Source organism: Citrus clementina, unplaced genomic scaffold, assembly GCF_000493195.1.
Source record: "Citrus clementina cultivar Clemenules unplaced genomic scaffold, Citrus_clementina_v1.0 scaffold_6, whole genome shotgun sequence".
Lineage (NCBI taxonomy): Eukaryota > Viridiplantae > Streptophyta > Magnoliopsida > Sapindales > Rutaceae > Citrus > Citrus x clementina.
The window spans coordinates 25,481,957-25,495,982 of NW_006262139.1; the positions used below are offsets into that span (position 1 = coordinate 25,481,957).

The window sequence follows — 14,026 nt, forward strand, 5'->3', positions numbered from 1 at the left end:
GGAAGGCAACGGCACCACTCGCCGCGGAATTGTCATTATTAATCCGCACTCATAATATATTTAAATTATTAAAACTGCCCACAAGGCCACAACTATGAGTGTGTATTTATTTTTAAAAAGAACTTACCCGCTGTGAGTTTGAACAATTACTAAACTCGTCCAAAATCTATAGCAGATATTTTACAGATTTTTTCATTTAATTAAAATTATAAATATTAAAAAATAATTTGGGTAATACATAAATTTTATGTACTTTCTTTACCATTAATTTTAAAATATTTTATTCTTTTAACCTAAAAATGATATCTAATCATAACTTTTATGTATTTTCTTTACCACTAATCTCCACAATATAAAGGTATTATTCAACTCATATTAGAAGTCTCCTCTCTCTCACCCCCCACATCTATATTCACCATCTTCATCTTCATCAACACCAACACATGTTTATATAGCTATTGAGCTAATATTATTCATCTTCGATAATGTAAAATTTCATGGAATCAGTCATTTATGTAGTGGATTGGTGAAAACTACATAAATATTGTGTATTCTTTATATTTATGTTTATTTTATTCTATTTTTTAATTTGAGATTAAGATTGTGTTTCACATATAAACTTACTTGAGCTATACCAATTACACTAAATATTTCACGAGACCACTTAAGCTCTCCCTCGCTCTCCCTCGAGTACACTTGAGCTACTTTTAAGGACACATTAGCCCCATTATCAACTCATGCGGGGCTTCACTGAGCTCACCCTATTTTTCCTAATATGACCATCTTAAATCACTATGCATATTATTTTAACTCACCACCTAGTGTACTTCAAATAAAGTATGTGCCTTTAATATCATAAAAACATACTCAAATCCAAACTTAATACAAGCTCCTCTCAATATAAATTTATTTTGTTTGAATTAAATTGGAGCTACATCCAGTGAGAATTAACCAATTCGTTTCAAAATGATATTGGGGAAAATTTGGTGAAAACAAAATACTTGATTGATTTTAATTTTATTTTTTAAAGGGATATGCTTGATTGTTACTTTTTTTTTTTTTAACTTTTAACTTCGTCAGTCTATTTATGGTGAATTTATTAATCAATAATTAGAATGAGCTAAAATTAGAATAAATTGGAATCAAAGTGATTGAAATTTGAATGAGATAAGAATAAGAATATGATGTTTATTTGAACGGTAGGAATCAGAATGAACTATATAACCATTGATTTGTTTACTTTGTCTTAGAATTGGAACGGATTATTTCAAATTACAAAAATACCTTTAGTTAATTATTACTACTACTATTTGCTATAATAATTATGATGATTATTATTCAAAAACTTATTGTTAATAATAATAATAATAATAATAATAATAATAATAATAATAATAATAATAATAATAATAATAATAATAATATCATCATCATCATCATCAAGAACAACAAATCATCATCAGCGATCGGCAACAAGCGACAACAACAGTAGCAACAACAGTAATGGCAGCAATATGGAAATTTTTATTTTAATTTTTCAAATATATAAAGAATGACAAGATGGAAATCTTAAAAATTAAGTGGGGAAAGTGTGGTCACTCTAGGGAATGAGATTCTCATTGTCACTTCCTCATGAAAATGAGAACTCTAGTAATCATTCCTGATTTTAGATGAGACATGCCGCTTTGATTTTGATTCCACCTACCATTTAAGTAAGTAAACACTTTACTTCATTTATTATCATTCCTTAATTCCCATCCCAATTTGCTGATTAATAAAAACACCATTATAGGATTAAAATAATTATCCATATTTATTAATTTGAGAAAAATTAAAGTCTTTAATACCAACTTTTTGTTAGTAATAAAATTTAAATACACATACTTAACTCTTAAGGTACAAATTCTCCCGTTAAGTTACAAAACTCACCGGTATATGCATCAAATACTACGACTACCGACTCATAAGTGTAAAATTATTCTCCTTATTTATTTTTTAAGATAAAAATTAAAATTTTAATACAAACCTTTAATTTTAAAGATACAAAATTCTCCTGTTGAGCTACATTTGATTGTTACATTGAACATGGAATTGGATTATTTTAATGAGATTTGCGATCTCAAGAGCTAGTTATATTTAGAGGCTTGATGATCATTGTTCGGTTATATATTTCTAGGGTTTCCTTAAGTTAATTTTAATATACTTTAGAGCCAAGTAAAATTTATTCATTAGTCCACCTGACTCCACTGCTTTATTACTCATTTTTACACTGGAAAAACTAAATTATAAGTTACGAGATGTAACTATGGAAAATCCATATTTATATATTCGGCTCGTTGCAAGTGGATAAATAGCTGGAGTACGATATTGCAGCAGATACTAGCCAAGTTGCATTATTGTTGAGCAAAACTGATAAATGTCAAGAATTCGGCATTTTTTATGTTCCTTTTTTTCTGAAAGGTGACACTGTGCAAGAACAGAAGAATGGGTCAATGAAATGCTTTAATAAAATATACGGCTTAGGTTTCATCTCATATTAAGGTTTTACCAGTATATTTGTTAGAAATTCCACCTGCTGTTTAAAGATTACGCAAGAATTCCACCTCGTATTAGATTAGATTGCCCCACAAGCAAGCATTACATGCTAAAACGACTGAAATTTGTCGTTGCACCGCCAAGGTCCCGAGCTGTATGTTACATTGCTGAAAACAGATGGATCATCTTCGATGATTACAGCTGCTGAAAACTACAATAATGCGTCTTCCCTCAAGTTGACGTAAACCAGTAAAACTAAGACAACCAATCAAGAGAATGACCTCGGACTTAGATGCTTTAAACTTACATGATACCCTATGCGGAAAAAATCGAAACCTGCATAAAACTCCTAAGATGCCTGATCATTCTGGTATGACAGCAGTTCAGAGTCGATGAACCATAACAACTACCTGATCACAGATCATATCAAAAATTGCCGCCCCAAAAAATTTCACTGGTCAGAGCTCCAGGCAGAAACAGCAGCTGGATGCTTCGCTCCACCTGAACGGCCACCTCTACCTCTCCCTCGCGGATAACCTTCACCTCGCCCCGTTGAGCCCCTACCTCGAACTTGGAATTCAACCCGGTTTCCATACTCGTTTCTTCCAAAGCTCCGGCCTCCACCATAACTGCCTCGTCCCCTAAAGCTATCATTCCTGAACCTTTCCCTCTCAGAAGGAAACCTACCTCTACCACTACCAACTGCAAGAACCAGCACCATCGAAAACTTTGTCAGATACTAAGTTTGGCCGTCCAAAATAATGCCTATCCATTAACAGTTTAAAACATTAATCAACATCATTTCTGTTCTAAAACTTTAACTCATAGCACATCACACTAAAATCCACATGCTTTCCAATTACCTCGAGTTTTCTTCTTTTTCTCGACAAAAGCTTCTTGCCCTCCAATGGTGATTGGTGAAGCCTGAAATATTGGACTTCCATCATCATCATCATCATTATTATTAAAAAAAAGAAAAAGAAAAAAAAAGACAAGAAATGAAATTTCATGAAGAGTATATTATTTGCTTGCAACATGTTGTACGCTATCTAGGTTTCAGACAGGAGGGATGACATCTGTTAAAACAGCAGCCTAAACCCAACATGAATAAGATTTGCTGCCTTTAGATAAGAATGAAACAATAGAAAGATAACTACAAAACATATAAAGACGAATTGAAAATCCTTATCTTTTTAATTTCTCCTTTAAGCATTTCCACAAGATTATGGAGCTTAGAGATGGAGATCCCAAACTTCTTTCACCACTTTCAGATTTTAAGACCAATAAGTTGGAAACGAATGATCTCTGTATAAATATAGTCACTTAAGCAATCCCTATGTAGAATACTAGAGCATGTTGCAATTGTGTGCATCGAAAAATAATAATCATTTCAACATACGCCACAAAGAACAAACTTTTTCAGACAAACCATTGTCTTAGCTGAACGTAATTTTAGACCATTGAACATCAATAGCCGTTGTGGCTACCTTAAATAATAAAGATATTGTAGATTTGTAACACATAAATTACAAGTGGCACTAATCATACAATTCTAACTTGGGGTTGTGAATACAAACACACATATTGGACTTGATTGCACAATAATTGTTCAATCAAAGAAAAGTAAACATCTTTCTCGAGGCTGGAAACCAGGAAATACCACTTAATTCTGCAGAAGTTAATCAGAGTCACAGAAGATAACATAAAGACGGGAAAGAAAGTTTATTGGATTAAAACAATGTACTAACTGCTAAGACTAAAATGCTACCAACTTAGATTCAGTGAACAACAGATCACCACAATCATGCAAAATGAGGAACAATGTAGATACCAAACACAGGGCCAGTAAATGAAACAAATTGCTAGTAAGGAGGAAGTGGAAAATGAGGGATTGACCAACCATTACGATATACAATGAATTGTAATGGATGAGGAGAAAAAAGGTTGCTCCATATCCAATATCTAGAATTGTCAAATGTAACATAAATTTAAAAATAGATGGGTGGATATGAATGAAAAAATTAATTAACAAGGGAACAAACCTGAATGGCATTATCCACGGAGCTTGAAGACTGAAATTCCACAAAACCAAAACAGTATCCCTGTTGCCCATTGGACCAAAAAGATTGAAAGCGATAGCAAAGAACTTATGTCAAGTGATGCAGAAATTTGTAGAAAATGATATTATTTTAATCATTCAGAGTTTCCGAAACAAACCTTATTATGTCTAACTTGAATACCTCCTTGCTTGACCGGTCCAAATTTCTTGAACTCCACCTCAAGTGAAGCCACCGTCATGGTGTCGGGCAAATTTCGAATGTAAATGGAGTGGCCTTCAACTGTGGGTATAATAAAATTAGAATACTAGAACATATGCCGTCAACAACTAAAAAAAAAAAAAAGCAAGAAGCTTTAGAGTCCAGTCTCATGAAGTAAACAATGCCAACAGTCCAAATCCAAATCCAATGCTTTCTTTTTTCACTTTAATGAGCAAGTTTTGGACTCTCTTGAACTCTTATAAAGAAGCACATATTTTGAATTCATATAAAGGTAGAAAGTGTAATTCTAAGTAAAGACCACAATCTACAATATAACATGAGCACAGCTAGGGACAATAGCCTATTTACCTTCCTCATGAGCATTGCTACTCTCAGGGGCATCGGTGCTTACTGGAGCTGATGTCTCAGATGAAGGAGGATTTTCTGACTTAATTGGCTGATTCTCAGTTTTCTTGGTGGTCACTTTCACAGTATTGGTAGGTACATAAACTTTAGTCGGCCCTGAACCCCCTTTCACCACTCTCACCTACTCAATAAAAAATGAAAAAATGAAAAAGGCAGTAAGTATCAAAGTACAAATGCCCATGGACAAAAGATCTTCAGATTTGCACTCACAATAGAAGCATAAGATTTCTTTGGAGCATCCTCTAAAGCTGAAGAAGAAGCTGATTCAACCATGGCAGAAGCATCAGTTTCAACTGCATAAGACTGTGATTCCACAACAGCCTCCCTTTCAGTCACTAATTGTCTTTCCTGTTCAGAAGGTTCATAGACTCTCTCGGAAATATTTTGATCCTCCTCCACATGAGAAGTTACCGGGTCTGGAGCAGGAGGATCAGGAACATGAGTGTGATCTGGAAACAAAGAACGAAAAAAGTCTAGTAGGTTTGCATGAAAGAAATGAAAAAGAACACACTCCCACCACCAAAACAGGTACCTATATCTGGGATTGAGGGGGCTGCAGGGGCATCATCAATGCTGTTAGCTGGATATTTCTCTAACACTTCACCATCGTCTACATACCTAAATACATCATTCAGAACAAAATATCCATTGTCTTGTGGAGCGAGAAAGAAAGATTGTGCAAATTTCCTTCGCAAGTTATCTTTTCCGGTTAAGCATCCAGTTACTAAGACAGTCACTCCTTCCTTATGAGAGTTCTGAGCATCTGCAGTTTTTATTTCAGCCTTATAGTTCTTGTAATCCAAGGAAAGAATCTTCTGATTGATACCCTGCTTCAAGAAACAATACTGTAATTTCTTTGCATTTTGGAATTGTTGACATAAATTCAAATTAAATATCCAATTATGGGTTTTAAACTTTTAATGGAACCTCAGGGAAACTGCTAACTAGATTTTGACCATTTTTTCAAACAAAGGAGATTTAGCCAAGATGGAGAAGATGACAAAATGAACTATGAAGTCTGGAGGTGCAAAAAGAAATGAACTACTTAATGAAATAAAGCAAAAGAATTCTCATGTTTTTGGCACGTATTGTCAATCATTTTCAAACATAGTATTGTGTTTGACATGTGCAGACATTTATGATTCAGCATGACTTGTACTAGCAGCAGAAGAAACTTTCACATACAACATATCTGCTAATCTGACATGTAAACTGCCACTTGTCTAATTACCCTTGGCATGGATTACTTCATGAGGTTAGATAACATTACGAGAAACAACTTCTTAGACAGCATCAATCCTCAAACGAATTAGTTGACACTACAGTTATCAGGCAATCAAACAATAGAATACAAAAGGCTTAACCAAGAAACTTACTTCCATGGTTGTTACAGATGTCATCACACCATTTGAATCTGGTCGGCTTAACACACTTGAATCCTGATAAAATCTAAAAACCAATTCGGGAGTACTGTGAAGAATGTGATAGTATTGCTCAACAAAAGCATTGCCAACCACTTGAGCACTTGGAGGAGTGGCCGTATGTAAGGCCATTCTGCCAGATATCAACACAACAATATCAACACAACAATCTAGTTTTTTGTAACTGTTACAAAAAGGAAAGGCCTAGCACCAACCATACAATTCATTTAATTTCAAGCATTATAAGATATAACACAGCTCAATGCCGAAAGGCAGGAAACAGAGTCTAGCACCTCTTGCACCCAAAAAAATGTAATACAATCACAAGTGACAACCCACAATTTGCTTTGACATAAAGACTTCAGAAGATTAGTACTTCGCAACAAGAATAGAGCTTGTCAGCTTGCTGGAAATACCATAGTCACATTCTGACAGGGACCCTAAAGATATTTAAGTATAAAAATATACCACACTGAACGTTTATACAGTTGGTGACTCTACGAACAAACAAGAAATAAATAAAGCCATAACATTCAGCACAACAAACATATAAACTTAAGATTTTCAAAGCAAGAACTGGTCGCTTCCATGATTCAAACAATGGAACGCTCAAAACTAAACCCTTAAAACTCAAAACTAAAAATACCCATCTCAGATAATCATTAGAGTGCTGATAAATGAGCAACATTGTCAGCTACAGTAACGTTAGAAAAAATGAATACCCGTTGCGAAACTAAACACAAACTCTTGATTTAAACACTACCCAATACAATGTCTGATCAAGGAAATCATAATCATAAACAATTAACAAAAACCCAGAAATAAAATATATCACAGGCTACCATCTTATTGGTACATAAAAGAGAAGAAATGATTAGAAAATATGAACCAAATGTAAAAATAAAACAAAAGTAAGCTTGATCTGTGAAAGAATAAGCCAAAGGGAGTACCTTTGATGGAAATATTAAAGCTTTGAGAGAGAGATAGAGTAAGGTGTGTTTGAAGAAGAAGAAGAACAAGAACAAGAGTTGGAGCACGCACGAAAATGGGAGAGCGAAAGCAACCCGTGAACTTCACTTGGGTCAGGGTGGTCAGGGTCAGGATCAGTTTGTTAATGGTCCTTTTTGTTGAAAGGTTTGTTAATGGCCTTGTAAATTGTAATGCTGTTTTTTGGTTTATGCTTTAGACTCTGTTATGTTATTCTATTTCTAGGCTTAGATAATCTTAATCCAACACCATTATCTCTGTGCTTATTGTTGTAATGCTGCCCCTTTTTATCCCCCTAATTTCTCTCTAACTCTTTATAAATTATTATTATTCAAATTTATTCATATTTAAATATTTACTATTAGTTATATTAAATTCTTAAATAATAATCAATTTTTTATATATTAATTACTATAACATAATCAAATAATGTAATATTATGTTATATTTTATTTTTATATATTGTTTAAGTGTTTATTATTAGTTATATTAACTTATTAAATATTAATCAGTTTTATTAATTAATTATAATTAAATAATACATAACTAATTAGGTATATATTTAATAATACAAATTAAGTCTATTTGTCTACCACTATATATTATCTTTTTTATTAAGCTAATTTTTTAAACTTTTTACTTAATCTAAAAAGTCCGAATGATATTATTAAAAGATATTTTTTTAAATATCCTTATCTAATTAATTAATTTTCATTCTTACCTAAATAAAATTTAATAATTAGTATTATTTCCCATCTTATATAACTTGTAATAATATAAAGTGGTAGACAAATGGACGTAATGACTTAACTAATTAAAATTAAGTTAACTAAGTCATTAAATCAAAAAAATAAATGGGACATTAATATAATTCACAGGGATCTAAAGATAATACCCTTTTTTGTTTTTTCCAAAGAGCAAGTATATTTTTATGGGTGACAAATTCAGATTAGGAATGAGAGATTGATCGTGAGCATATTATTCAATGTGAATAAAAATTTAGAAAGTTTGAAAAAGAAAAAAATAAAAAGAGAGGAGGTAAGAAGAGGGTTATGGAGTGTACACTAAGGCAAAGGGCACTTTTGTATTAAAAAAAAATCATTTCTTTTTTCTTCATCCAAATATCAATTACTCTTATTTTTGAAAGACTTAATTTTAACTATTTACATTTTTATTAATACTTTCTTATTTACTTGTATGTTTTGTCACTCAAATTAATATATTAATATTGTATAATGTTTATTATTACATTGTACTGAACTAATTTTAATTATATTATTTTTTGTGCTGCACTGAATTGTATTAATTTTTTATGATTAATTTAAATTATATATTTAGAAAATAATATTTATTAACAAATAAAAAATACTGAATATAGAAATCTTAAATTTTAGAAATTTAACATTGTTTTTTTAGTATTGTTGTTAAAAAAATCATAATTCTTAACAAAAATCGAAATTTATGGCCTTAACTTTTCGACAACATCTCATTTATTTTTCAGTATTTTCCAAATATAAGCATTTGAAAAAAAGAGCAAAGCAAATTTAATAATTAATATTATTACCCATCTTTGTATAACTTGTGATAATATATAGTGGTAGACTATTATTATTTTTATCTTTTTATTTTCTTCAAATGAGCATTATTTATCTTCATAATTTTTTTTAATACTTTTCATATAAAAACATCATAAACTATAATTAAAAAAATTAACATATAAATAGAATATTAAAAAGTTGCATTCAATTGAATATGATTTATTTTATGATAATATATGATCTTATTTATATTCTTTGAGATGTCTATTATTTGTTTAACATTTATAGTTTGTAAGGGCATAAATGTAAAAAAATATTAGTTTTCAAATTTTTTAAGTTAAGAAAACAAAAAGATTTAGTATCTATTTTTAGTGATTCAGACAAAAAAAAAATGAACATATCATTTAGATTCATACATTCAGCTCTATTTAAAATTCAGAATAATTTAATTTTATTCAGATTTCAGAAAAAAAAAAAATACACTACCTAAGTCTGCATTTAAGAGGATTAACGAATAAAGGTTTCTTTTAATTTTATTTTGCCCTTTTACGTAATTTCGAATAGGGGTAAAACTGTACCTAAATCAACGGGTTTGATGAGGATTTTTTAGGGGTGCCAATAGGACCACCCGAGTGTGATAACTGGAAGGAGTTGGGCGCGGCGCGTAGGTTGGTTGAGGTTCAGCCCACTGGCTGTCGCATTCACTTGATAGAAGAATGTCCCAGACAATTTTGTCAAGATTCTCATTTTTTTTTTATGAATGATTTCCACTTTTGTTAACTAACAAAATTTTAAATTTATCATGCACATGGAAATTTATTTCACGTAGACATAAGGTACGTTTGTAATTAAGGTTTGGTAGCTGTAATTTAAAAATTACAGTATTAAAGTATTTGGTAAATACTAACTGTTGTAACGTGAAAATTATGTTGATATGATTTTTTATTTGTATAATAAAAAATCTATTATATCTTTAATAATTTTATTTAAATTATTATTTAAAATTTATATTTACTATATATTGTTAACTTTTGTTTCATAATTATAATTTTTTTTTCACAATAACTATAATTTAAAAGATACAACACCTCAATTCCAAACGCATCCGTAATGTTGTTTCCAATTCCATCAACAAAAGAACTAGTGACGGGGCTGATGCACAAAAACAAGATCACAAGTCCAATTTTGTAAGTAAATATTTAATTTAGAACAAAAATGCTACTCAGTCCGCCAGTCGTCGTTCTCAGATTATCAAATTTGTATTCCTCCAATGAGATACATATATTATTATTATTATTATTATTATTATTATTATAGGGCAATTCTTTTCTTTGTTGATTTTGTATTTTGTTGGCAGCGATCGCGTGGAGGGGGAGAAGACAATAATGGTGGTGTACGTAAGATCTGACCTCCTGAATTTTACCGTAATATATAAAATAGGAGCTTGCTAACTTACAGATTCTGTAAGTTACAGCTCACTCACAAACTTGGTTGTGGGTCCCACTCGAGCCCACAGCCAAATTCTATTTAACACTATTCATGTGAGGGCTGTTACTTACAGAATCTGTAAGTTAGCCCTCTCCTATAAAATATATATAATTGATTGAAGGGCCAAGAGTGCATGAGGACAACGAGAAGAGAGACAATAACAATTAACATTGGGAATATTATTAACACAATTAATTAATGTTGTAAAGTTCTATAATTTATGATTTGGCTGATCAGAAATTGTACATAAACAAGATAAAATAATTAGTTGCTACAGACATATTCTTGCACATCTACTGATCTACTTTATATAAACATGAATATTGTTAAGGATACGGTACCGAGGGTCTAGAGCGTATATTTTGTCGCGTATTTGACATATATTAAATTGGAAAAAAAAAAAAAAGGACGAAAGGATAAACAACGTATGACTCAGATATTAAACGACGGCACTAAGAAATCTGGATTTCTTTATAAGGAAAAATAAAAAAAAATTAATGCGGGAACGTTCGTTAAGAAGCCCATTAATTAAACAATAAGGTCTTTTAGGCCCTGGTCAAAGAAAGAAGCAAAATTGTCCATGTCTTGCTTCCCCAAAGCCAAACCAACCTCAACACCCCCATCTCCATGTCTACTCTCAGCCAAAGAGACAGCTCCGGTGGTATCTATTGACACAATTTCTACCTTCTTCGGCCTGCCCCACCCGAAATCCGACCCATAAACATCAAAGTGGATCGACCCGGCCACCCCAAGGCCCTGTCCTCCTTGTGATACTCGTTGCATCACCGCCATTAACTTAACAAGCTTCTCCTCATCGAAACCTTGAATAGTTAACCCACCTCCAATCTCTTGGACCATCTCACTCAACTTGTGAGCAACAAAGGCTACTCCTCCTAGGCCCGTACCTGCAGGCTCCTCCACGAAATCTCTTGCTTTCACCAGCCTAGTATGTGAACCAACACAATTACCGAAGTAATTCGTGGGAACTGGAGGATCCAAACGGCTCCTATAATCAGCGGTGAAAGCTAATATGACATCTCTGTCGCTTTCTCCTCCTCTTGCTTTAACCATGCAGGTGAATACATAAGCACACGCAAGCACAAATGTTGATAGATGAAGTTTGTTTGGTGATGTTTTCCGGTTGCGATCCTCCAATAATAACAGCTTATCCCTGAGTTTCTTTAGATGTGCACGAGTCAACACATAAGTGGCTCGAACCAGTTTGTTGACATCATTGAAGCTTGGCAAAACCTTCAAGCTTCGGTCGTTTCCGGTGAAAGATAACCAGTTGTTGACGTACACCAAGTCAAAACCTTTAGGGTCGTTCTCGTTGATGAACGCACGGTCAAAAGACGGAATCAGTTCCGATGGAAGACATATGGTAGTCTGTTGTTGTTGACTACTTGCATTTTCCATATCTAAATATTGTTTGCATAAATAAGCCCAAGATTTGATAAACATCATAGTGCTCCTGCCATCAAAAAATGCATGGTGATTTGAAATCCCGATGCAAAAGCCCTGCTTTGGAAACAAAGTTATTTGGATGGAGACTACCTCCGCTTTGTTGTCTGATATCGACAACTGGGGTGTCAGAGCTCGAAATTCAACAGCTTGACGGATTCCGTCGCCAGAGAGGACATCGAAGTCCAAGCCCTCGGACTCGGCCACCGCCACTGTGACACCGTTAACAATATCTTCTTTCTGATCCTGACCGGGCAAGAAGTAGTAGATGGCTGGCTTTGCAGCATGTTCCGGCCACATCATGTGACCGGCAAGAGGGAGATAATGAAGGCCGAGAGTGAGGGAAAGCGAGTGCTTCAGCTTTGGCAGGATTTCTGAGTCGAATAAATCCCAAGTCAAGTCAGCCACCTCATAGAAGAAGAGGCGTTCTACAGGAAGAAACTTGAGCCAGTATGTGTCGAACAAGGTTAAAGGCAAACAAATTAACTCATCATCATCGGGGATCATCATGGGGGTGATTTTGGTAACCTCATGTATTTTAACTCTGTTGATCGTATTAATACTGCTTGTTGCGGTTGCCATTGATTGTTGATACAATACGATAGAGATGATGATTGATGACCAGATCCAATTCCAAACACAAAGCGAGATTATTAATGTACCATCAAAGCTTTGCCTAAAGCCTTAATGTTATTATAGGGCCTATCGGAAGACTGCAATAATAATAATATGGTCTTGTACAGTGTGTGTGGTTGACATCTAATCATCTGGTGCGCGCAGGCAGAGCAGAGAAGGAAAAACTTGTGTGGGCCAGAACATAGGTGGTAGGACCAGCTTTACCTGTTTGCCAGTTGAACAGAGCCAGAGATTGCTTTGCTGGTTGCTTACAAGCGACAAAATTGGGGACCTCGGGTTACATGCAAATTGCAGTGAATGTACCGAATTGATTCCCACAACTTAGGACCCACTAAAATTTAATATAAGGATATAGCGTCAGAGTAAGATCGAGAGTGTGCGTGGTCAGAGGCCATCAGTTTCCTGGATAAGAATGCATGTGTTTCAATTAATTTTGTAACCTGGCTCCGTCTTAATTTGTCCTTATCTATTCTTTTCTTTTCTCTTTTAACTTTATATATATATTATGAATCCACTAATTAATATTAATAATTATCGGCATATTCGTATAGACGGTGTAAATTTGTTATGGAGCTGTAAGCTGTATCGGGTGTGCATTATATAATGGGTACGTGGGATTTGTATCATCCGATAGCTTTTAATAATTGAATAAACTGACACCGAAATAATATTTTTGTATTATAATTTTTGTTTTTTATTTTAATTTATTGATTGAATTTCTCTCCTCTGTCTCTCCGATGAGTAATGAGGTGAGGCTTGCTTGGAAAAGAAATAAAGAATAATAAAAAAAGAAATTCTTCAAGTCATATGGTTGATTACTACTAATCATATGATATGATTATATATTATTTAATATTCTAGCAAGTTGGTGCGTGTGGGGGACCCTACCCTTTGACCTTCATCAAATCAACCGAAAGAAAAACCATCTTCTTCTTGCTATTAATATGTTAATTACAACTCATCACAACAACAAATAATACATAAGCGGATGTGGGCTTAGGTTCCGTTTGGTACAGCTTATTAAATAGAGCTTATAACAGTAGAGCTTATAGCACTAGAGCTTATACCAATAGAGCTTTTGGACAAAAAGTCATTGGGTGTTTGGTTGTCAATAAAAAAAGTACTTTTGAACCATTAAATTGTGTGATATTTTTTATATTAGATATTTTTAGAAAAGCTCTATAACCTCTACTCCCAAAAGCTCAAATTTTGGGCTTTTGTTAGTAGAGGTAAATTAGCTTATTTAAGCTAAAAAAACTCTACTAAAAAAATAACC

At 33.1% G+C, this 14,026-nt stretch overlaps 2 protein-coding genes across 4 annotated transcripts; both read right to left on the reverse strand.

Moving 5' to 3' along the window:
- Window positions 1-2,585: 2,585 nt before the first annotated feature.
- LOC18039396 (putative G3BP-like protein) lies at window positions 2,586-7,803 on the reverse strand. Of its 3 annotated transcripts, none has more exons than XM_024182466.1 (9): window positions 7,591-7,803; window positions 6,596-6,668; window positions 5,752-6,046; window positions 5,430-5,668; window positions 5,163-5,340; window positions 4,753-4,874; window positions 4,578-4,637; window positions 3,399-3,459; window positions 2,586-3,237 (listed from the first exon to the last, which is right to left on the reverse strand). In XM_024182466.1, exons 2-9 carry the CDS (start codon window positions 6,617-6,619, stop codon window positions 2,987-2,989), a joined length of 1,230 nt encoding a protein of 409 aa, XP_024038234.1. In that variant the 5' UTR covers window positions 6,620-6,668; window positions 7,591-7,803; the 3' UTR covers window positions 2,586-2,986. The 3 variants fall into 3 exon arrangements, with proteins under 3 accessions (XP_024038234.1, XP_006431306.1, XP_006431303.1); XM_006431243.2 differs by having other exon boundaries at window positions 6,596-6,773; XM_006431240.2 differs by lacking the exon at window positions 7,591-7,803 and having other exon boundaries at window positions 6,596-7,521.
- A 3,261-nt stretch (window positions 7,804-11,064) lies between these two features.
- LOC18038126 (malonyl-CoA:anthocyanidin 5-O-glucoside-6''-O-malonyltransferase) lies at window positions 11,065-13,374 on the reverse strand. The gene has a single exon (XM_006431244.2). It carries the CDS (start codon window positions 12,694-12,696, stop codon window positions 11,182-11,184), a length of 1,515 nt encoding a protein of 504 aa, XP_006431307.1. The 5' UTR covers window positions 12,697-13,374; the 3' UTR covers window positions 11,065-11,181.
- Between the last annotated feature and the right edge of the window lie 652 nt (window positions 13,375-14,026).